General features: G+C 42.3%; 1 protein-coding gene across 1 annotated transcript in view; it reads left to right on the top strand.

Moving 5' to 3' along the window:
- NCEH1 (neutral cholesterol ester hydrolase 1) overlaps positions 1–24,195 on the top strand; it is a 70,201-nt gene extending 46,006 nt beyond the window's left edge. Inside the window, exons 3-5 of the mRNA XM_084874170.1 lie at positions 1,536–1,605; positions 13,897–14,068; positions 19,039–24,195. Coding sequence (XP_084730296.1) covers positions 1,536–1,605; positions 13,897–14,068; positions 19,039–19,656 — 860 coding nt within the window. The 3' untranslated portion in view covers positions 19,657–24,195. The remainder of the gene's footprint in view (positions 1–1,535; positions 1,606–13,896; positions 14,069–19,038) is intronic.
- Positions 24,196–25,007: the final 812 nt, after the last annotated feature.

The raw sequence follows: 25,007 nt of genomic DNA, 5'->3' as shown, positions 1-25,007 counted from the left end.
AAATGGCACGCTGCCAGGTGGAGCAGAGGGCAGAATGCAAACCGGGAAGGAAGTGAGGGCCTTATCTCCACCTGCGATTTTCATGGAGCCACTTCCTCATCTTCAGCCCGGAGCTTTGGCCTCTAGTTCTAGTTTGCTTGTTTGTTTTGTTTTAATAACATATTTTTTTCTAATGAGGGGAAAGCCAAAAGCTCTTTATAGTAATCTCGTTTCATTGAACTCCATATTCATATTTTATTCTTTAATCGTTGATTTGTTGGCATTTTCTTTTTCTTAAATATATTGTATTGATTTTTATTTTTTTTTTTACAGAGAGGAAGGGAGAGGAATAGAGAGTTAGAAACATTGACGAGAGAGAAACATCGATCAGCTGCCTCCTGCACACCTTCTACTGGGGATGTGCCCACAACCAAGGTGCATACCCTTGACTGGAATCAACCTGAGACCTTTCAGTCCGCAGGCTGACACTCTACCCACTGAGCAACCAGTCAGGGCTATTGACGTTTTCAAGAGACATTTACTGAGCCATGTGCATTTGCCCAGGACTGAGAGGTTTCCTGAAGGGCAGGGCTTCCGGTACAAAAACTCAAACAGTTGCATGCAGACCTGTACCTGTGGTCACTCTAATGAGTGCTAGGTGATGGGATATAAAAATGAATGAAACAGAATTCTAGAAAAGAGTGAGTCTGTACCGTTGGACACTTGTCAGGTGAGGCATTCCTCTGGAGGCCAGGAATGGTGTCGATTATAAGAGCCAACCTGGTCTTTTTCATACTAATTTTAACTGATCACTATTGTCAGAGGAAGCACTAGGCTGAGGGAGGTGTGTAGATGGTTATGTTGTTATTAACCTTCTGATTCTAAGTCTGCCTTGGAAAAAGCCTATGGGTAAGGTGATGTTTTGGCTTTTTGTTGGCACAATCTGCTCTTAATATATTGGGAGAATAGCTAAGGAATTGATTTTTTTTTTTTTTTTTTTTTTTTTACATATAATAGTAAAATTGCTTCTGTCACTGCAAGTCTTTGGATTCTCTTTCTAAGAACTGCTAAGAGTTCTTAAAATTTTAGTTTGTTATGTGTTGATTTAAACAAAATACCACATTCTACAAATTGGTGATTTTCCCGAATTGCAGCAAATGCGGGTGTTAAAGAGAAAATTTTTATGGTTCTCAGGAGAAAACTGCTTATTGCTGTGATTTTTGGAAAGGCATACATTTGAAGAGCTGCAAAATCAGAATGAATTTGGTGCATTTCATAGAGTCCATTATGAAACAAATGTCTAGTTAATTAAAAACACATTCAAAGGCAATCTAATATAGATTCCCTGTTAATTTATAGCAATTGCATTTTAACAGAAACCAATTTAAATTCTGCATTTGTATACGTAACTATATTAAGGAGATATATGGTCACATTTGCTTTTTATTGTTAATAACTTAAGTCCACGTCTAAAAGGGATTCACAATTAGCAGAATTTAAGGATAGACAGTATTAGATAACTTGTTTAATAGTGATTTCTCCTTTGTTTCCTTTAGGAATAAGATATTATGATGAACTGTGTACAGCAATGGCTGAGGAGTTGAATGCTGTCATTGTCTCCATTGAGTAAGTAATTAATACTAGTTATAGAAAAAAAAAATTTAAGAAAGGCTCCTCAATAACTATGTAGTTACTTTATTTTAAAAGTGATAAAATAAAGGCTCAGAGAGGTGAGGTGACTTTCCCAAGGTTACACAAAATGATTTCACTTATAACTTAGAATTTCTCGCTTTATAATGCCTCAACTTATTATTATTATTTTTTTTAATTTCAGTTTTGGAAACTTCTGGAAAAGAAATTAATTAAAATTGAGAGGTATATACAGTTAGTTATCTATAGCATATAAGCTTGATTACTTGCTTTTTATTTTTGTTTTTTTATTGATTTCAAAGAGAAAGCAAGAACGAGAGAGATAGAAACATCAGTGATGAGAGAGAATCATTGATTGGCCGCCTCCTGCACACCCTACACTGGGAATTGAGCCGGCAACCTGGACGTGTGCCCCGATAGAACTGTGACCTCCTGGTTCATAGGTAGACGCTCAACCATTGAGCCATGCTGGTTGGGCTGATTACTGCTTTTTTAAAACTAAAAACCAATCAGCAGTTTGAGAAAATCTCTCCTGCAACCAAGAGTTGTAATAGTGATTCTCTTGGAGTCAGGTTCTGTAAGTCAGACCTTGTGAACAGTAATGAGTGCAACGAATCTTCCTCAATTTAGTTATTATTATTAATAGTAGTGATGTTAGTATTTATTTTTTGAGTTGCTCCTACCAGTTATGTATTAGCCATCTTTCTGGGGAAATAAGCAGAATGGGGATGTTTATCACAGATGTGGGGACACTGATAATACAACACCATGGTACCTCTTCTGTGGCGGACCTGGTGCCGGTGCTATTGCACACCTGTCTCTCCTCGTTTCCATCTTTTTCTCATGTCACCCTTTCAGCTAGGCCTCCCTGACACCCTATTTAAAATTGTAACCCTTCATTTATATAGATTTCTAGTAAATGTGGGCTCATCTATAGTAATAGAAAAAAGAGCTGGGACAGGTTTGGCTCAGCGTCGGCCTTCGGACTGAAAGGTCCCGGGTTCGATTCCGGTCAAGGGCATGTACCTTGGTTGTGGGCACATCCTCAGTAGGGAGGTGTGCAAGAGGCAGCTGATCGATGATTCTCATCGATGTTTCTAACTCTCTATCCCTCTCTCTTCCTCTCTGTGAAAAATCAATAAAATATATTTAAAAAAAAATAAAAAGAACAGTGGTGGCTTGGGGACAGATTGGGGAAACGGATGGTGGAAGGGATAGGTCACAAAGGGACAGGAGGAAACTTTGAAGGGTGAGGGACATGCTTATTATCTTGATTGTGGTGGTGGTTTCAAGGGTGTATACGTATGTAAAAATCTACCAAATTGTACATTTTAAATATGTGTACTGTGTACTTTATTTTATGTCAGCTATACCCCCAAAGAGCTGTAAAAACACTTAAAAATGTAACCTGATAGTAAGTAAAAATGTCAATAAATAATGAAAATTTCAGATGCAGACATAACTCTACCTACCAGTTCTTTCCCCTACTATCACAGTATAGAACTGCATTTTATATATATATATATATATATATATATATATATATATATATATATATATATATATATATATATAAAATTGCAATCCACTTTTCTTCTGCTTTGTTTTTCTCCAAAACTGTCAACATCTGACAGATTGTAAATTAAACTTAAACTTATTATGTAGTTACTATACTGAATGGAAGCGGACTGTGTAAATTTCATTAAGGCAGAGATTTGGGGGATTTTTTTTGCTGCTTTTGTTCACTGCCTGAAATTATTCTTGGCAGGGAGTGGGCATTCAATAAATATTTGTGGGATGAATGAATAGAGTCTTGCTTAATTCTCATATAAATCATCCAGATAAGTATTTTGATATTTTCCTCACGGATGAAGAAATTGATGCCCGGGAAGTTAAGTAACCTGCATGAGGTCCCATAGCTAGCTAGTCACAGTGCTGGAGTGGGGCACTGAGCCAGGCCAGACTGGTCTGAGGCCCAGCATCAAGCCAGTACTGAGGAAGCTGATAATGCTCATAACGATGTGACAATGTCACAGTAACGATGTGACATATGTCACAACACCATCAGCCACTCTCCATGCCCTGAGCTTATCCAGCTCCCCCGGACCCTCTACCTCTTTCTTTTCTTTTCTTTTCTTTTCTTTTCTTTTCTTTTCTTTTCTTTTCTTTTCTTTTCTTTTCTTTTCTTTTCTTTTCTTTTCTTTTCTTCTTTCTTTCTTTCTTTCTTTCTTTCTTTCTTTCTTTCTTTCTTTCTTTTAAAATATATTTTTATTGATTTCAGAGAGAGGAAGGGAGAGGGAGAGAGAGAGAGAAACATCCATAATGAGAGAAAATCATGGATCAGCTGCCTCCTGCACGCCCCCCACTAGGGATCGAGCCCACAACCCGGGCATGTGCCCTTGACCGGGAATCGAACCCAGGACCCTTCTTTCTGTAGCCCAACGCCCTATCCACTGAGCCACACCGCCAGGGCCCCTCTACCTCTTTCTGCCACCAGATTTCCCTCCTTGCCCCCAATCCAGATCTGAGAGAATCCTTTCTTCTGCAGCCCTTGGGAGGGCTGGTCTCCCTGACCCTGTGCCCAGAAGCCTTGGAGCCGTAAGGAGTGGCGCCGTGGCTGCTTCCTCAGCAGACTGGCCTCTCGGTGAGGCCTCCCATATCACACTCCAGGGACCTCAGGGAAGTGTTTAATGCGGGAACCTTTACTGAAGTGATGATTATGTCATCTGGCCCGGGCAGCTCGCCAGAGGAAACCAGGGCTGTGTAAGCCGCTGAGCCCCAGGACGGAGCGAGGTCCCACAGCTCGGTGCTGGGGAACCAGCCTGGAGCCCCTTCCGTGGTTTCCTGCGCAGCCCCAGCTCCTCCAGGCCTGGGGGGAGGAGGGAAGTTGGCCCTGCTTCACTTGGCACCGTGAGGATCCTCCACCCAGGCCTCTCCCTCCAGGGCTTCAGTATAAGCGGCTGGCGGCCTGCCTGCCTTCATTCTTCTGACATGCCCTCCCCCACCTGTCAGCATCTGGGTTAAGGAAAACAGGTGTTCTCAGGCTAATCATAAAACACACTGGGGTGGATGAGATTTTTTTAAGATTTTTTTTAAAGAACCAAAAGATAGAGGGACCACTTGTATTTTTGACTTCCCATAGGGTCTAATGTAGCTTCCAGAGTTATTAGCCGGGAGGCATCGCAGCCTGAGGGCCATGATCCTTACTCATGACTGCATGACCTCAGGCAAGTCATTTAACCTCTTGTGCAAAGCAGGGTGTGTGTGTGTTAGGATTCTTTTGTGTGTGTCTCACCCGTGAGCTGCTGGGACAGAAATCCTGCCTTCTTTCCGTTGGGTCCCCATCACCCAGGGCACGGCTTAGCACGTGTATGTGAAGCAAATACGCTCTGAGTTGTGTTAATGACTTCAGAGAGTTGTCAGGAGAATCATTTTGGATTGTTGAGATAGAAGGGCTTCAGCTACCCAAAGGGACAGTCGGGAGGATTAGTGCTGGAACACAGAATGGAAAGGCCCAGCTGACAAATTGATTTACCAACACGTGTTTGGAACTCTCAGCACTTTTCTTCTTCTCAGACATAATGAGCTAAGATGCTTGGGATCCAGGCCAACCAGCCCACAAAGACCTGCATAACCTATGCTCTAGTTGAGGGATAGCCAATATCATATGATCTGGGAAGTATCGTCGGGCTTGAAGACATATTTTCTCTCACTGCTGTATCTTTCCTCTTTTCTTTCATCCTGTAAACATCTGAATTCGTATTATGTGCCAGTTTCTGTGTTAAATTCCGGTGGCATACAGTGTGAGTTAGACATCATTTCTGCCCCCACGAATCTAGGTGAGAAAATAAAATCTAGGTGAGAAAATAACCTTGAACAAGTCATGCTAAATGACAAGAGATGTGAAGCAGAAGGTAGGTAGGTAGTAAGGGAGGAATCTAGTAGGTAAGATCTTACCCAGTTTGCAGGGTCAGAAAAGGTGTCATAAAGTCATCTTTGAATCAAGGTCCTGGGGATGAGTAAAACCTAGTAAACAGTGAGTTGGTCCTGGAGGTACAAAGTGATGTCATGAGAGGACTTGGGAGGAAGGGCATTTAGGGAATAAAACAGGAGAGAAGACACACAAGAGGGACTCAGACTTCTGACATGATGAAGGAAAAGAAGAATTAAGGGTGGGTGATCCTGAGAGTTTCCCATTCCATCTTCTTCAGCAGGAATGCTGTCGAGATAGCTGCTCCCTTATCTTCAAGGCCCACGGGAGTGGTGATGGGGTCACAGCTGCCTTCACAGGCGTGAGGCCTGGGGGTAGGTTTACCCTGAGGAAGCTGGTAGGCCAGGGCTGGGGGCCCCCCTACTGACCACAGGATCCCCTCGCAGGAGGAGAGAGAGCAACAGGAGTTGGAACTGCGCAGTTCATGTTCCTGGCACTGGCTCAAGGTTCTGGAGAAGCAGATAAAGGCCCCGAGGGATGAAAACAACAGGCTGGGCCTTCTACTCTGTAGCTTCTGCAACACTACACTATTTTACATACCAGTTGCCCAATACGTATTCATTAAGTAAATGAAAAAGTTTACCTTTTAGACTTATAATACCAAGGATACATGGATGTAGCCTCACTTTATATGATCTAGGAAGGTCCTATTTGATATCCATGAACTTATTTTTGTAACGTTCACTGCAGTTTAGCTGTAATGTGGTATCTTTCTTTAAAAATGGTATCTATTTATCTATGGTTTATATAATAAGACACAATACCAGTACCATGGAAAAGGGGGGGAAAGGAAGATTTCATTTCTTTTTTTTTTTAGAAGATAAAATGTAAGCTAACAGAGTATATTGTTACATTCTATTTAATACATTTTATGTAATCCTATGAGTTCTATTAAGTTCTGGAAAGCACTTACTCATGTTGCTTTCTTGGGTGAGGAAAACAGTTTCAAGTTGTGTTTTGCTTTCAATGAAACCTTTACTGTACTCATACATTCCCCACTTTAGATGGTGATTTCTTCCCATTCCATCAGATGTCAGGTGGCAGTAACAGAACCATAAAAAACAAAAACAAAACAAAACAAAACACACACACACAAAAAAACCCAAAAAAACAAACAAACAAAAAACAAACAAACAAACAAAAAACAGGAAAAAGGCTTCTTGGAAGAAGTAGGTCCTTTCAATCTCTTCCCTATCATTAACTTGATGAATCCCCTTTTTAGTCACTTCACTCAAGTCTTTCGGCTTTGTTTTCTACTATCAAAAACCCACCGGTTTCTCTTTTGTGGTTTTGGTGTTTTTAGAATTTCTGGGGGAGGCGAGGATGAGACTGGAGCTTTACAAAAAGCCTGACTGCGGCTGCAGAGCACCTGGGACTGCACACCACAGGGGGTCTGGGAGCTGGTTTACCCACGCCTGAACCCTAGAGCTAAGTTTAGCTTCTGAAATGACAGAGAAAAGAGGCCAGAGGGACCTGGCACGAGCCTGCTTGCACTTCTGTAGCCACCTGGGGGAGTGCGCTGGCTCCCTATTTACCTCTGAGGGGAAAGGGGAGGTTTGCATCTGAATGGGAGGAGGCAGAGAGATAAAGGCGGAGAGTCTGGGGAGCTCCCTGCTGTGTAGGGAGATAGGACTCCAGAAGTCTTAGTTGGTGAAGGGAGCATCAGAGAATCGCATCCCTGGAATGGATCCCAGTTCTGGGGCAGCATCCTGACCTGTCAGTTCTTGTGGATGCCAGTCTTACCCAGTCAGCCAAGCCTTTGCTAACCCCAGCTCTCCCTTGGCCAAGGACCGTAACTATATCAGAGCTCCATCCAGGGGCCAGTTTTGAGAGTAGAACCAGAAAGGAGGACCCTTCCTCAATCTTGACGCACAAACCACATTTTCAGAATGAAAATATAAATGATCCAGTATTCCCAGTGCTTCCACATTTGCAGTTTTAGTGTAGGTTCTTTTAATGAAAAGGAAGCTTCTCCCTGTTAGGGGAATGGACTTTCTCTGGAGAGTTTTCTCACGGAGAGCATAATACGGATGCAATTATTGATCTGTTGAAGATACCTTCTCTATGAATGAGAATAGTAAGCTCTTTAAAAAATATTTTTTTAAATTGATTTCAAAGAGAGTGGGAGAAGGAGAGATAGAAACATTTTCTCAAAATTAATGATGAGAGAATTATCGATAGGCTGCCTCCAACACACCCTCCTACTGGGGATGGAGCCTGAAACCCAGGCATCTGCCCTGACCGGGAATCGAACCCTGACTGCCAGGTTTATAGCTCAACCACTGAGCCACACTGTTCAGGTGAATAGTAATCTTTCTGTATTCTCAAGATGAATCCGTAGAGCTCCTCTTGGGGGATATGAAAAGGAGGGGGAAAAAGAAGAAAAAAGGAATGAGATTTAATCTCACTCCTGCCGGATCTCCTAGGTGTATGATTTCATTCTCGAATGTCACGGGTACCTTTCACCTAACTGGCTGCCCATGGAGAGCACTGGGCGTCCTTGTCTGCAGTGGAAGGCTGTACACAGTGTTTCCAGGCTGGGCGATTGGAGGGAGAATGCGCCACAGTGTCACTAGGACAATGGTGACATTCAGGGCTTCAGCCTCCGCAGGCTTGTAGCCGCTTACATCTCCCTTCCACTGCGGGAACTCCGGGGCTTGTGTGCCGTAACCAGCCTTTGACGTAAGGAGCAACTTGTCAGGCGTTCTGAGCACTCGCCCCTCTCCCTGCCCCTTAATAAAGTGGTGCTGCCGAAACCGGTTTGGCTCAGTGGATAGAGCATCGGCCTGCGGACTGAGAGGTCTCAGGTTCGATTCCGGTCAAGGGCATATATTGTACCTTGGTTGCAGGCACATCCCCAGTGGGAGGTGTGCAGGAGGCAGCTGATCGATGATTCTCTTTCATCAATGTTTCTAACTCTCTATCCCTCTCTCTTCCTCTATTAAAACTTTATATATATATATATATATATATATATATATATATATATATATATATATATATATTTGACTTTTTACAGCGAGGAAGGGAGAAGGATAGAGAGCTAGAAACATCGATGAGAGAGAAATATCAACCAGCTGCCTCCTGCACACCCCCTCCTGGGACCATCCGCAGACCCACGCTCTATCCACTGAGCCAAACCGGTGTTTCGGCTGTCATCTTGACTTTCCATCTGCTTCCAGAGAAGCCTGCGTTAAGACCTGTCCTCGGGGAGACTTGTAGGGCTTCCTTGAAATGAGACTTAAAGGATCGGAACGTTGGATGATGCATTGCTGGGTGGGTGTGGTGGGCATCGGGGATGGAGAGAGGGATCAATGTACTGGGACCCGGCTCAGAGAAGAGTCTCCATGTGGCTGGACTCGGAACCTTGGCTGCACATTAGACTTGCCTGGGGGACTTTTTCTTCAAATATAGATATATGCTGGGCTCCGCACCAGAGCAGACGAATTGGAATGTTTTGTAGAGGGGCTCAGTGTTTTTGTAAAGTCCCCCGGGTTACCCCGCAGTGCATGCGGAGTTTGAAACTGAGCTATGCAGGGAACACAGGAAGCGGAGTCCTTGGCGATGTCCCAGACGGGTAGGTGGGTGAGGAACACTCTCTGTTTTTATGTCGTTACAGCCATATGGCTTCTTACTTTTCTCACCACAGAGGGTGTTATACGGAAAAGAAGTAAATCTTTAAAATTGTATTGGGAGGAGAGAAAAGTATGTTACTAAAGACTGTCAACACAAGAAACATCCAAACCTGCGGAGAGTTTTTACAAGCGTTGATTGGAGCCAAAACTGATGGCAGTTGCCAGGAAGCAAGATGTCCGATGCTCCAGAGTGTCAGGTTCCTTTTATGCATTTGGAATTAAGGAGGAAAGATAAGGAAGAGGGCTGGAAGGAGGGAGAAAGCAAGGCCTGGTTAGATTACAGGTCAGTTAACAAGATTATGTGCTGTTTTGAGGGTGGTTACACCTTCCAGGGCTCCTCTCTGGCCTCTCAAAGGTGAGTTAACCTAAGTGCACGGGAACAATGGGCTGGGCAGGCTTAAAAACTAAAGAAGTTCTATGCCTGGGGCATCACTACTCCATGACTTGCCCAGTTAGGGATTTATGATCCTATATAATAAAAGCATACTGTGCAAATTGTCCCCTTGACCTGGACTTCATCCGGGGAGTTCGACCAGGGGACAGGGCTGGCTGGGGGAAGGGAATGAGGCCCTCGCCGGTGGGTGACGGTGGTGGCCGACAGCTGCTAGGGACCCTACCAGTGTAGGAATTTTGCGCACTAGGCCTCTAGTTTATTATAACATCCCTTTTCATCCACAAGATGTATCATGTGCCCCGACACTGTGCTTGGTGGTTTATTTTGAGAATATTGCAAATCCATTGAAATCATGAGAGATGTTCTAGGATGTCAGAAATCTACACTTTATATATAAATAAATGACATCAATTTACACACACACACACACACACACACACACACACACACACACACACATATATATATATATATATATATATATATATATATATATATGTAAATTGATTTCAGAGAGGAGGAGAAGAGAGAGAAATATCAATGATGAGAGAGAATCATTGATCATTGCCTCCTGCATGCCCCACACTGGGGATCTAGCCTGCAACCAGGGCCCTGACTGGGAATCAAACCATGACTTCCTGGTTCATAGGTCAACATTTAATTAACCACTGAGCCATGCCAGACCGGCAGAAATCTACACTTCTGAGAACTTACTGCTTTGGTAAGGTAACGAGAGCACACACGCACATAAGTAAAAGCCTGTGAGTGTTGAAGAGAATACATTTTAAAAGGGGGAATACGACACACATGGGTTTTGAAATCTGTGCATTCAGATCACAGCTTGGCCACCTACTAGCTGTTGTAGACAAGTGACCCTTCCTCCTTGAGCCTCCCATGTTCATCCTTCACCCCACAGGTTTGCTCTGAGATTTGAGTGAAACACGCCCACACAGCACTTGGTGAGGTGCTTGCCTATCAGGAACAACATGACTCGTATAGAGTGTATACATTTATTAACTTGATTAAACCACATCCCTGAGTATATATACAGTAAGGTTTGTTCTGGTGGGAGGCGTGCACAGTAGTAGATAGGCAAACGCTGGCATTGCAGAGTCATCCATCCCAGCAGTGAGTTGGGGAAATTGAGACTCTTATTGCTAGAATTCATCAAGCTTTTAGTCAAGATCTATAATTAAAATAAAAAAATAAATAAATAAATAAAGGGCAGAATCCTCTCAGTACTTTGTAGGGACATAGATTTGAACCAAAACAGGCAATAAATATATTTACACATGCTTTCTTTGGCCACACCGCTCATAAATGTCCTCCTGGTTCTCAGTTTCCTGTGTCTGGATACAAGAGAACTTTTGTTATGCTCCTCTGGTCCATTTCAAGTTCCTTTGAAGGCTCATCTTACACAAGGTGACCTCAGCAATATCTAGTTTCACTGTAGTCCCCAGTCTGTGCAAATAGTGTCCCTTCTTGTTGAATAAAATTAGAGAATGCTTCCAGCTTGAACAAAGGTAAAGGGAAGGGTGGGGAAATAGGTTTTTATGGGTGCTAGGAAGACTTTATCATAACCTATCCAAGCATGTTTAACCTGAACCAGTTGCTAACTGGCTGATAAGATTTGAGATAATAGCATTTTTTTTTTTTTTAAGGCTAACCCAGTGGTCGGCAAACTCATTAGTCAACAGAGCCAAATATCAACAGTACAACGATTGAAATTTCTTTTGAGAGCCAAATTTTTTAAACTTCTTCTAACGCCACTTCAAGATAGACTCGCCCAGGCTGTGGTATTTTGTGGAAGAGCCACACTCAAGGGGCCAAAGAGCCGCATGTGGCTCGAGAGCTGCAGTTTGCTGACCACGAGGCTAACCCATTTTCTCTTTATTCAAAATCACTAGGACTTTTTGTGAAACATCTGAAAATTGAATTCATGTGAGTGTGTTAGTAGGATATGTTCTGACTTCTTGGGTCACCAGGAAAATAGTTTATCATGATATATGGAATCTTACTGAGACCAAATAGCCTTTATTTTCACAACTTGAGTAATAAAGTGCATTTGTGTTTATTTCACTGAAATAATTAAGAATTCAGCTATAATACTGGAGTTAAAATTGAGACCGCTTCCCAGAATCATGTGAGATGTCTCCACCTAGTGGACAAAATGATGTCATTATATTTCTTTAACCAGTTATTATCAATGGAATGCTTGCTATAGCAGTAGCTTTAAGACTAATGAAAATCAACTAGAGAAAAAACAGAACAAAACATTTTGGATATTACTTAATCACTACAGATATAGACAGTAAGAAATAAATCAGAAAACCTAATTTATGTGTTATAAATAAGGCAATCACCAAGGGAATTTCTTATTGCACTTAGAGTTGTTTAATGTAGTTATTCCTGAATGACCAAATCTACATTTCTATTTGTCAAACTATTTCACAAATATTTGTCCATTTGACTATCTACACTGAATGTGAGGATATTTAGTTAAATAGTTGGATTTTACCAGTATATGGGGAAATAAATGGGCTTATATAGAGTAGCTTAGGAAAAATTAGTTTCTGAAAATAAGAATGCTAATTTGAAAGGGAAATCAAAAGATCTGAGTTCTTAACTATTAGATTTTTTAAAAATGTATCTTTATTGTTGAAAGTATCACAGATGTCCCCTTTTTGTTGTTGTTGTTTTTTCCCATTGACCTCCTCCTCCCTACACCCACTCATCCTGTGCCTTCATCACACTGTTGTCTGTGTCCATGGGCTATGCATATATGCATATAATAAAGTATACAATTTTAATTAAGTGGTTTCTAGTCTACCTTGTTTTGATGTGTTAGACTTACTCACAAATTCATAACTTGTCTGTGCCTCAGTGTTTCTATTTGCAAAATGAAGGCATATTAATACTTACAAATGATTTACTGGATGGATGATTATGTGCCTAGTACTGTGGTCGGCAAACTGCGGCTTGCGAGCCACATGCGGCTCTTTGGCCCCTTGAGTGTGGCTCTTCCACAAAATACCACGGCCTGGGCGAGTCTATTTTGAAGAAGTTTAAGTTTAAAAAACTTGACTCTCAAAAGGAATTTCAATCGTAGTACTGTTGATAATTGGCTCTGTTGACTAAAGAGTTTGCTGACCACTGGCCTAGCACATTGATAGATACAGGAGACACAATGATGAACAAAACACAGTCCCTGGTATCAGAGAACACACTCTTTAGAGGAATACATAAAGAAATCATTTCAGGATGAGACAATAACAGTAATATACCCCAGCACATAGAAGCATCAAGGAATAGTAGCCAGCTCGGCCCCAGAAGCAAGAGGAGTTAATACTAGTCAAGGAAGGCTGCCCAGAGGCGGCCAAACTCTAAAGTAAGGATTAAAGGATGAGTGAGAATTAAGGAGCCAGGCAGGAGGGTGGAGACTGAGAGGATTCTCCAAATGAGACTACCAAATAAGGATTTGTAAGGTGGCATGGGGCATTTGACAAAAACAGGGTTTTGGAAGACTCTTAAAGCAATATGAATGCACAGAGTAGAAATGGAAAGGTACTCTGATCTTGCAAAGAGGGGCAGTAGGAGAAGCCCAGAGGTGTCTCAGAGGACCTGCCCTGGCCGGCTGGCAGTTTGGCTTCCTTTTAGCTGGCTGACAGCTGGCACTTTAGTTTAAGCCTTCCAGAGTGTGAATGTGCTGCTTGTAATGTCAGACTGGTACAACCTCTTCAGAGGAGTACGGTTTTACTACATTTAACAAGCGTATCATGAAGGTTCCCATATGGACTCATTAAACACGACCGGTGAAGTGGTTAATGCTGCTGAGTCACCTTTTAAACCAGAGGTGTGGTGAATGGGATGCTGACTTCCAGAATAAAATCCCAAATCCACTGTGGTTCTATCCATAGCTGAATAATAGGCAGCTGCCTTTTACTTTGAAGTTTTGTTTCTGCATTGATAGTGGTGGTGTTTGGGTTTGCTGGTTGGTATTAAAAAAACACAAAAGGAGGAGGAGGAGGAGGAGGAGGAGGAGGAGGAGGAGGAGGATTATTGATAACATAAAATCATTACATTTTAAAACTAAGTGTTTGATTTGCAAGAAAATGAATGGTTTATTTTTATGTTCAATTCCTTACCTATTTATTTCTGGCATTAAAAGAACCAGTGTCTCCTTGAACTTCAAATGGCCTTAAAGACTCAGTGATGTCCTTAAATGAATACAACTTTTGTCTTCACAGATACAGGCTCGTTCCAAAGGTTTATTTTCCTGAGCAAGTTCACGATGTTGTACGTGCCACGAAGTACTTCATGCAGCCGGAGGTCTTACAGAAGTACTCGGTGGACCCAGGCAGAATTGGCGTTTCTGGCGACAGCGCTGGTGGGAATTTGGCCGCTGCCCTGGGCCAACAGGTAACAGACTGCTCTGAGATGATGGCAGGAGGAGGGTGCATAGTAACATCCAAAAGACTAACACCCCCCATTACACATGGCAGAGGCTCAGCCAGGTGTGCTGACTACTGTGTGACCAGGTTACTCAGAGGGCTGGACCTGGAGAGCTCAGGGTTTTCTTTCTTATTTTTACTTTTATAAAAATGAGTATTAACTCTCTGCTGTCTTTTCACTCGGAGGTACCTCATTAAATCAGATATTGATTTTCATTTTCTATTGCCAATACTATTTTTTTTGATAATTTTTTTTATCACATCATTATGTGTTCATGACATTTTTGTTAAAATATTGAAGTGCAGCTTGGCCATTGTGTGGCCCAGTGGTTGAGCATCAACCCATGCACCAGGAGGTGACTAGTTGGATTCCTGGTCAGGGCACATGCCCAGGTCAGAGGGCTTTCTGAAGTAAGAGCGGTCACTGAGAGACATGTCATCTCTGAGTCCGTGTGCAGGCCCTGAGTACAGTCAATACGACAAGAAGCCAATTTTAGAGGCTCTCTTCCCCCCCCCCCCCCCCCCTTGCTCCTCAGCAGATGCATGGAAATTAAGGATCTCCTGCTTCTTTTCCATGTTGGACTTTTAAAGGTAGAAAATTTTAAATTTTTTTCTTAAATTCTGTACAGCCAGCATGGGTCAGTGGTTGAGTGTTAATCTACTACTATGAACCAGGAGGTCATGGTTCAATTCCCAGACAGGGCACAGGCCCTGGTTGCAGGCTGGATCCCCATTGTGGGGAGTGCAGGAGGCAACCAATCATTGATTCTCTCTCATCATTAATGTTTCTATCTCTATTCCCCTTCCTGTCAGAAATCAATAAAAATATATTTTTAAAAACTTAAAAATGTTTTTCCTTAAATTCCAATTGATGAGATTGTTTCCTTACAACTTAGAGCCAATTAAAAAGTGTCTCCCAAATTTTTTTTTAATATCAAAGAAAATATTAAATGGCTCTGCCACTTTATTGATTTTCATTCAGAGAGGAAGGGAGAGAGACAGTTAGAAACATCGATGAGAGAGAGTCATTGATCAGCTGCCTCTTGCACACCCCCTACTGGGGATATGCCCGCAACCAAGGTACATGCCCTTGACCGGAATTGAACCCGGGACCCTTCAGTCCCCAAGCCGACACTTTATCCATTGAGCCAAACCAGTCCCGGCCGCTCTGCCACTTTAAATGTAGAAATAGATTTGAGCTTTACCTGGTTAAATTCTCTGAAAACAAAATCTGGGGCAGCTGTATAAACTCAACGATAAGTGCATTTTCTTCCTAGTAGGGATTTGACAAGAGACAGATTCTGAGCCATCCTGCATTAAATGACAGCAGGCTGGAGGGCGGGAGGAAGAAGTAAGAGGGGATCTGGTACAGAGCCTCAGGCCCAGTCCAGCAGAAGACTGCTCACATTCCTGAACGGATGCTGAGACATTGAATCAGCTTCCAGGTGGTGATTTAAGATATAATAAACAGCCGATCACCAGGCACGACTGCACTCTGCCTATGCGTGAACTCTCCAGATTGGGGACCACCACGGTACCGGAGCAGGAACTATTTCTTCCTGAGGCACGATCACCTATCCTAGAACTTCCCCCCTGCTTCCCCTTCCCTGCCCTCCATCTATGTCCAGTGTAAATTCTTTCAAGCAACGTATGTTTTCTTCCTGGAACCCATTGCATAAAAGAGCCCTGTCAGCCCGGCTGGTGTGGCTCAGTAGTTGAGCACCAACCTATGAACCAGGAGGTCGCGGTTCGGTTCCTGGTTGAGGCTCGCCCAGGGTGGGGCGTGCAGGAGGAAGCCGATCAGTGATTCCCTCTCGTCATTGATGTTTCTCTCTCTCCCTTCCTCTCTGAAATAAAAGGAAAAAAGACCCCTGGCAGCTCCAGGACAGCGGACACCTTTGTGTTTCCCACCTAGGCCTGCAGCTGGAGTTCAGACTGTGTGTCCAGGATGTGGGCCTTTCTCCGCTAGCTCATGACTTTGTAAACCTTCTCTTCCAGAGAAGTTTTTGGCTGCAAAGGCTTTTGTTTAACCGTATCAAATAGCTTACAAATGGCATCTCTGTCTTCTCACCTCCAAATTTGGGGGCTATTTTCAAGTAGCCTCTGCCTTTTCATTTGTGGGATACCTTGATTTCCTCCCCTTTGCTGTAATTAAAAAACTGGCTTCTCCCCTTGGCATTGGCAGGTTTGCTATCCGTGAGTCCAAATGTTGTCAGAAGGCCTGGTGCACTGGGAGGCTTTCAAACCAGACAGAACTGGGAGGGTATCCAGGCTCCCTTTGGGAGCTGTGGGGCTCTAGGCAAGTCCTTTAACCTCTCTGAGCCTCGGGAACATGAGAATTATATTGTCTGATTGCGGGGCTATTGCCAGGACTTAGAAAATGTCCTTATACAATTCTGGGCACGTATTCATGGCACTATTTTCTGATCTATTCCTCTCACTTTCCCAGAGCAGTTCCATCTTCCCCGGGGATGGGATTTTAAAGGCCGGTGTGAAACACGGCCTGAACTAACTCCACGCAGTCTGAACTAACTCCAGCTGTAGGCCTAGATGGGAAACACAAACATGTCCACTGTCCTAAAGTTGCCTGGAAGATTGATGAGTTGCCCACAGTGAGCTAATGCGCTGTCTTTTAGGTGTTGCCTGAAAAATCAGTCATTTGAGACACTAGAATCACAACATGAGGCAATGCATTCTCATTTGGGGGAGGAATGGGGGAACTGAGATTTGCTGAGGTGAGGGGCTCCTTCCCCTCCCATTTTGACCTCACTCTGGGGCACGTGCTCATTAAGCAGAGTGGAGAGTACATGGCCAGCACCATGTAAAATCTCACTCTCCCCAGCATGACGGCTGAGTGCTCAGTGAGGAGACAGACGGAGGCCCTGTGAAAACACTGGATTCCTGTCATCTGTTCATTTTCTGCCTTTCGCCTTTGGAAGGGTCAGACTTGTCTCTTCTCCCTAAGAAGCCATTGCTTTTTGGGCCTTGCAGGGAAAACAAAACTAAACAAGGTTCACACATTATCCATCCACAATACCCAGTAAGGATGAGCTGAGTGCCAGAGGATAGATACAAGTAACATGTTAATGCTGTGGTCTTGATCTGGCATCTAGCAATCTGGAGAAGGGCTGTGCATAGATTAAATAGGAATCTAGAGATGAAATTTAATTTTGAAAGGCATATTGGGGGAGGCAGAGGAGCTTGGCTGAAGAAACCAAGTTCTCCTTGTCTCAGGACCTCTTGTTTTTTATTAACACAATTTGTCCTAAGGCAAGGTGGAGATATACACTTCAAAGGGGGGTAAGGTTTTGTACAGAATCCATTGTCAGAATGGGGAATTGCCTTCGGCTGTTCAGGTGTTTGGCCAACAGGTGGCAATAGCATGTAGATTAAGATGCCCTGAGCTGTCTGGAAGTAAACAACCATCCTTTTCAGGTTTGGGGAAATGCCTTTAGCCATTCCAGCAGGCAATAATAACATATGTGACTCAGCCCTTGTTGAGTCCCCAAGTCCTGTCAATCTTTTGATAATTATGACATGTTGGAATTGGCTTCCGGCAACATGTTAATGAGGGTTTAAAAATGTAAGAGATCATGTACCTTTGCAGTTTTCATTCAAAATTATGAGTTGCAAACGTCATGCCTTTGCTGCTCAGTGTCCAGCAGCTTGATCAGGTGGTAGTGGGGGCTGGTGATTTTTTTTTTTTTTTTTAACTACATTAATACCATGCTTGCTAGAAATTTAACAACTGTATCCTTTTGGCTGATTCAAAGTAACACATTTTTTTTTTTTAAATATATTTTATTGATTTTGTACAGAGAGGAAGGGAGAGAGATTGAAAGCTAGAAACATCGATGAGAGACAGTCATCGATCAGCTGCCTCTTGCACACCCCCTACTGGGGATATGCCCGCAACCAAGGTACATGCCCTTGACCGGAATCGAACCCGGGTCCCTTCAGTCCCCAAGCCGACGCTCTATCCATTGAGCCAAACAGGTCTCGGCCAAAGTAACACATTTTATACGTATCTATAATAATAAAAGCCTAAGCGACCATCAAAACCGAAGGAATGGACGACCAAACAGGCCAGCAGGTGGGGTGACCAGGCCGGCAGAGGGTTAGTGAGGGGCGACCAAATGACTGAGCAGCAGGCTGTGTGGGGAGACTAGGTCTGCAGAGGGGCAAGTGGGGGCAACCAGGCTGGAGGGGGTGGGGGCAAAGGAACAACCAGACCAGCAGAGAGGGGCAGCGAGGGGCGACTAGGCTGGCAGAGGGGGTCAGTTAGGGGTAACCAGGACATCAGGGGGGTAGTTTTGGTGACCAGGATGGTGGGAGGGGCAGTTGGGGGTGACTAGGCCTGGGGGGAGGGGCTGTAATGGGTGACCAGGCCAGCAGGAGGGGGGGGGCAGTTAGGGGTGACTAGGCCATCAGGGGGTGGCAGTTAGGGGTGATCAGGCAGGCAGGCAGGCAGGTAAGCAGTTAGGAGCCAGTGGTCCCAGATTGTGAGAGGGATGTCCGACTGCCCCCTAAGCCAACAGTCAGACTTCCCCCGAGGGGTCCCAGATTGGAGAGCGTGCAGGCTGGGCTGAGTGGACCCCTTACCCCCAGGCATGAGTTTCATGCCCTGGGCCTCTAGTATATATATATATAATTTATATCAGAGAGGAAGGGAGAGGGAGAGAGAGATAGAAACATCAGTGATGAAATAGAATCATCAATCAGCTGCCTCCTGCACACACCTCCCACTGGGGATCGAGCCTTCAACCTGGCCATGTGTCCTGACCAGGAATCGAATCGTGAACTCCTGGTACATACATAGGTTGATGCTCAACCACTGAGCTATGCTGGCAGGGCCCAAATAACACCTTTTTATGGTGTGGTTTCTGTAGAAGGAAGCATGCAAAATAAAGTAATATGTTTGCTTCTTCTCTCCTCCAGTTTAGTCAAGATGCCAACTTGAAAAACAAGCTCAAAGTGCAAGCTTTAATTTATCCAGTCCTCCAACCTTTGGATTTTAACACACCCTCCTATCAGCAAAATGTGAACACCCCGATCCTGCCCCGTTACGTCATGGTGAAGTACTGGCTGGACTACTTCAAAGGCAACCATGACTTTATCCAGGCCATGATCGTGAACAACCACACCTCGCTTGATGTGGAAGAGGCTGCTGCCCTCAGGGCCCGTCTAGACTGGAAGTCCCTCTTGCCCGAGTCCATCACCAAGAACTACCAGCCTGTTGTGCAGGCCACCGGCAACGCCAGGATCGTGCAGGAGATCCCTCAGCTGCTGGATGCCCGTGCTGCCCCACTCATCGCCGACCAGGAGGTCCTGCGGAACCTCCCCAAGACCTATATTCTCACCTGCGAGCACGACGTGCTCAGAGACGACGGGATCATGTACGCAAAGCGCTTGGAGCGCGCGGGCGTGGAGGTGACCCTCGACCACTTCGAGGACGGCTTCCACGGGTGCATGATTTTCACCAGCTGGCCCACCAACTTCTCCGTGGGCATCCGGACTAGGAATAGCTACCTCAGGTGGCTGGATCAAAACCTGTGAAAGAGGAGAGCTTCTGGAATGCTTGTGCCCTTCTTGACCCCCTGCTTTGGAAAGGCGTGTACTTTCGCGTCGACTCGTTTCGCCCTGTTCCCTGTGAATTATGGAATCTCTACTCCCTGCTTTATGTTAATGTAATTTTTAAAAAATGCGTTTGACTAACTAGGCATCTACATCTGGTTCTCCAGGTGGGCCAGTCTCTCTGTTCTTGTTTTAGCCAAACTGCTGTGGATACCCATTGCTGCAGAGAGCAGGACTAGGAGCTAGAAATAGCTGTGGGTCCTGCCTTCATCAAGAAGTTCTTTTTTAGAAGGAACAGGTCCACCTCTGGAGGATACAGGAACCTTTAATGAGTTAGGAAAGCGTGGGCTCTTCTTCAGTGTGCTAGCGTTTACTTAGAGTTCAGAGCACTGTTAAATGCGCGTACTTGAAGGTCAGCGCTGGGTACCCAGTGCCCTCTGTCCTTTGTGGATGGATGGTTTTGTTTGCTATGGGAATTTCGGCAAAAGCGCTCTAGCAAGGACAGGTTTCTCAAATGACGTTCTTCCTTTAGAGTGTTAATTTTATGAGATAGCTATCTATAAAGTCCAGTTGGATTATGATGATACTTGAATGTTACTTTCTACCACTATTATTAGAAAATATAAGGCTGCACGCATTAGATGTTTATACATTGTTGATTTGTTGTTGTTGTTATGCCATCTCCTGGGGGGAGGAAACTTTTGGGACCAAATTTATTTAAATTTGGAATAAATTTCTCATTGTAGAACAAGTAAAAACAAATAAACCGACCTATTGTTTTCATAATGAATACTTCTGACATAAATTATGAAGAGTAGTGCATATATATTTGGCATAGTCAGAAAAAAGGATAGGTTTAATATTAGTTACATTTAGGAAAAAACGTCGGGGAGGGTCTAGTTCAGTGATCAGCAAACCGCGGCTCAAGAGCCACATGCGGCTCTTTGGCCCCTTGAGTGTTCTAACGCCACTTCTTCAAAATAGACTCGCCCAGGCCATGGTATTTTGTAGAAGAGCCATACTCAAGAGGCCAAAGAGCCACATGTGGCTCAAGCGCAGTGGTTTGCCGACTACTGGTCTAGTTTATTCTTGAAAACTCAGTCTTCACTCTCATAGCTTTAAAATGGGGCTATTTTGGTGTATATATAAATATAATGTATTGTTTATTTTTTTAAGTTATTTAATGTTCATATATGTAGCTAGATTCAAGATTTTTCAGAATAAAGTTGGTAGTGGGTATTAAAAATAATATTTTTTAAAAAACTACCTGAGAATTATATCCACATGTTAATTTGGATATAAAAGGTAAAATAGCTATTAATACTACTACTCATTAGGCCTAAGTATTTTGATGTTCTCATGCATATACAAATTAAGGTAATTAGAGATTAGTAAAGTCATCTAAATTGATAGCTTATAGCTTAGGCAAGACACACACTGCTCATTTCTGCTCTCAATGGTCAAAGGAACACTATCTCCTATTCTTCTGGGTGAAGGGCAGACATTGGCACCTGGTGCCTACTCTCTCATCTCCTTCCATCAGGTCTGGAAGTTTTAATAGCCCGAGTTCAACTTGATGTAAAGCCTTCACTGCCAGGGGGAACATCTTGGCATCACAGGGAGCTCCAATTCGGGTGTGAGTTGAGTACCTCTGCTCTCTTTCCTGCCATGCGTGTGTCTCCCCCAGTCCCTGCCTCTTTTGGGGACTTGGGAGAGTAGCAGTCCAGCCAAGTAATGATACAATTTAATAGATTTACCGGGTGGGAAGAAGTAGAACCTTTTACTCATTTGAAAGATGGGCATTTCCCACTTCTGGCAATGAAATAACGAATAAAAATTTGCATAGTTTTTTATCTGTTGTACAAAACAGAAGTAAATGCAACAGTGTGTGTATAAAAATCGTCATACCAATTAGTGTGCTAATGTACTCAGGCAAGTCACTCAGTCACCTTCGGGCCTCTTTTCTCTTTTCCTGTAAAATCAGAGAATTGATTACTTGATCTATGAGGTTTCTTCAAACTATAAATTCCAACCACTTTTGTAAGGCTGACAAACTGTGTGTATTGACTTCTTCTATGGTGTTTTTTTTTGTAGGTCATTTATTCCATATACACAGACACATGCTTCATCACAGCTATTTTTTCTTAAAAATCAGGATTTTAGTTTTTACTCTCTTACAGCCACCCTCCTTGTTTACTATTATGTGTTGTTGTTGTTGCTGTTTTTACAACCTTTGAGGTTATCTACCTCTAATAAAGCAAAGAACATATAATATATGCACAGACTTCCTTAAAACAGCATCTCCTCCCCCTAGGATTATAAGCCAAATCTGGTAGTAATTGTAGACAGCAGATGATTCCAGGTTTCTCAAGGGATCTCTCAGATGGAAAGGGAGTGAAAGAAAAAGGGGTCAAGCACTGTTTCTGATGAAATACTTGAGTTTCATGAAAGCTTTTTTATGTGTGATTTGTCTAATGACTTGCACTGTGTCTCGCCTCAGTCCTCGAAATTCTCCTTGTAATCATCACAGTTGTGAATCAGGATACACAAAACCACTAGACAAAGAGAGGCTATAAAGCAACCAAAAATGTGAGTGCTAAGAACTCTGGGAGCCTACAGACTTTATGTTGAAGGTATTTGGGATTGGGGTGAGTTCATTTTCTTTTAGGGTTTTTTTTTGTTTTGTTTTGTTTTTAAGTTTATGCTTGCAGGTTGATATGTTTTTTTCAATGCTATGGGTTTGTTTTGTTTTCCTATTTTATGAAAAAGTTGCTAACCTTTTTGTAATATTGTTGTTTGTGAAATATGAACATAAATATATGAAGAAAAAAGTCTTGAAGTGTAGCAAAATATAGCGAAGTATAAATTAGTCTTCATGTTTTATCATTGATTTTGTGAAGAATTTAAGACTATTATATAATTATCTTGGTGGATAAACTATTTTATGCATGATCTTCTAACCTTTGACTTTTTGCTTATTTCCCATTGCAAAGGGGAAAGGAAAATTTTATGAAGGATTTTAGCAGCACATCTATTTTATAGGATGAAAATCCATATGGAGGTAGGAAAGTGTATGTCTGTTTTGACTCATGTTTGGAAATAAAATAGCTCCATCTGGTAATGTGCTCTTCGTCTCATTTTCTGGTTCCCAGCTCTCTTTCTGGTTAATGATCACTTACTTAAATTTGTGAGAGAACTTTAGACAAATGGTAGAGAGTGTGCAAAGAAGCCACTATGGGACTTGTCCAAATTTATAAGAAATACCCTTTACAATCAGCAAAGATGCTGATTGGAAAAGATGCTGCAAAACAGATTTCATGGATCAAAGACAAATTGCTATATATATATTGTCAAAATAGTATTGATGACCGATTACTTGTTGTAGGGATCTTTGCTTAATACATGGTTTCCCATAATTTGGAAACTATGGAATGAATGAGATACTTCTGTTACTTGTATGCCACACTGGATTTAAATATTGTGAGGTATGTTTCAGATATCAAACTGTTCTTTCCATCTTTTGTAGTATACTGGATTTTATGAGGGTAGGGAATAACTATTTTTAAATGTTAATGTATGTAATGTAAACATTGTTTAAATGGTCATACAATAAAATATACAGCTGTTTTTTTCAGAAAGCAAATAAGAAAAGGTTATTAAAATATTTCCAATATTTTAATAATTCAAAGTAATTCAACCAAATTTTAAAGAAAAAAAATGGTTTTGATAAAAGGGATAAAGTGAATATTTTCTTTTTTTTTAAATATATATTTTATTGATTTTTTTACAGAGAGGAAGGGAGGGGGATAGAGAGCTAGAAACATCGATGAGAGAGAAACATCAACCAGCTGCCTCCTGCAACCAATGTACATGCCCTTGACCGGAATTGAACCTAGGACCCTTGAGTCCGCAGGCAGATGCTCTATCCACTGAGCCAAACTGGTTTCGGCATATTTTCTTTTTATCCTTCCACAATTCAAGTGCTTTCTGCATTTTTTATTAACAGATACTGAGGTTTTTCCTTTGTTAAATAAACTGTTGCAAACTGCCCTAAAAGAATGACTTATCTAACATATTCTACAATTGTTCTATAGAAGTCAAATTAATAGTTTGAGAAATTTTTTAAAACACATTCTTATTGATTTCAGAGAAGAAGGGATAGGGAGAGAAAGAAAGAAAAATCAGTGTTGAGAGGGAATCATTGATCGGCTGCCTCTTGCATGACCCCTACTGGGAATCGAGCCAGTATCCCGGGCATGTATCCTGACCAAGAATTGAGTGACCACCTGGTTCATAGATCAAAGCTCAACCACTGAACCATACTGCCTGGCAAGAGTTTGAGAAATTTTAAACAGTGAAACCAAGTTCTACTACTTGTAGAATGTTGTCTTCCCTTCTTTCTGTTTTCATTATTTTTAATAGGAAATCAAATTATATTTTCTTTATTCTGGTTAAATTTATGAAGTAAAGAAATAATAAACATGTATTGCTTGATCACAGATTAAAGTTATTTTAAATATTTTACTTTAAAATAAATGATTGACTAAACTAAGCAACACACCCTTCCTGATTTCATTTCCACTATGCTTATACACTGACGTTACTGCCTTCTATACAAAGCCAGTACTTCAATTTGTGTCCTTAATCCAATTCATTAATATCTCATTCAAGGACTTGCTGAAGTACCTCCCCTCTCTACTGCATCTTTAACTCTGAAGACATTCTTCTGTCTTGTGACCAATAGAAGTTAAAAGTGTGCACCTGTGAATGGGGCCCCTGCCCAAGATTTAGATTCATTCATTCACTTTACTCATTCCTTCTTCTTTAAAAAAAAAAAAAAAAAAAAAAAAAAAAATATATATATATATATATATATATATATATATATATATATATATATATATATATTATTGATTTTTCACAGAGAGGAAGGAAGAGGGATAGAGAGCTAGAAACATAGATGAGAGAGAAACATCGATCAGCTGCCTCCTGCACACCCCCCACCGGGGATGTGCCCGCAACCAATGTACATGCCCTTGACCAGAATCGAATCTGGGACCTTTCAGTCCACAGACCGATGCTCTATCCACTGAGCCAAACTGGTTTTGGCTACTCATTCCTTCTTAGCACTATAAATATAGTCAAATCTGTCCAGAAGAATCTCCCTTTTAACCCCTTTATCTTCATTTTGTTTTTCTTTCAATCCAAACAAAACAGTTGCTTGGTTATCTATTGCTGAATAAACATATTCCGGAACTTCTAAGTTAAAACAATAGCCATTCGTTACTGCATGATTCTGGATTTCCTGGGCTTAGTTTGGTGGATCATCTCCT

The sequence above is a fragment of the Pipistrellus hanaki genome (assembly GCF_964339955.1).
Source record: "Pipistrellus hanaki genome assembly, chromosome: 2".
Lineage (NCBI taxonomy): Eukaryota > Metazoa > Chordata > Mammalia > Chiroptera > Vespertilionidae > Pipistrellus > Pipistrellus hanaki.
Note: the sequence above shows the minus strand (reverse complement) of the source record. Positions and strands in the feature narration are given on the sequence as shown.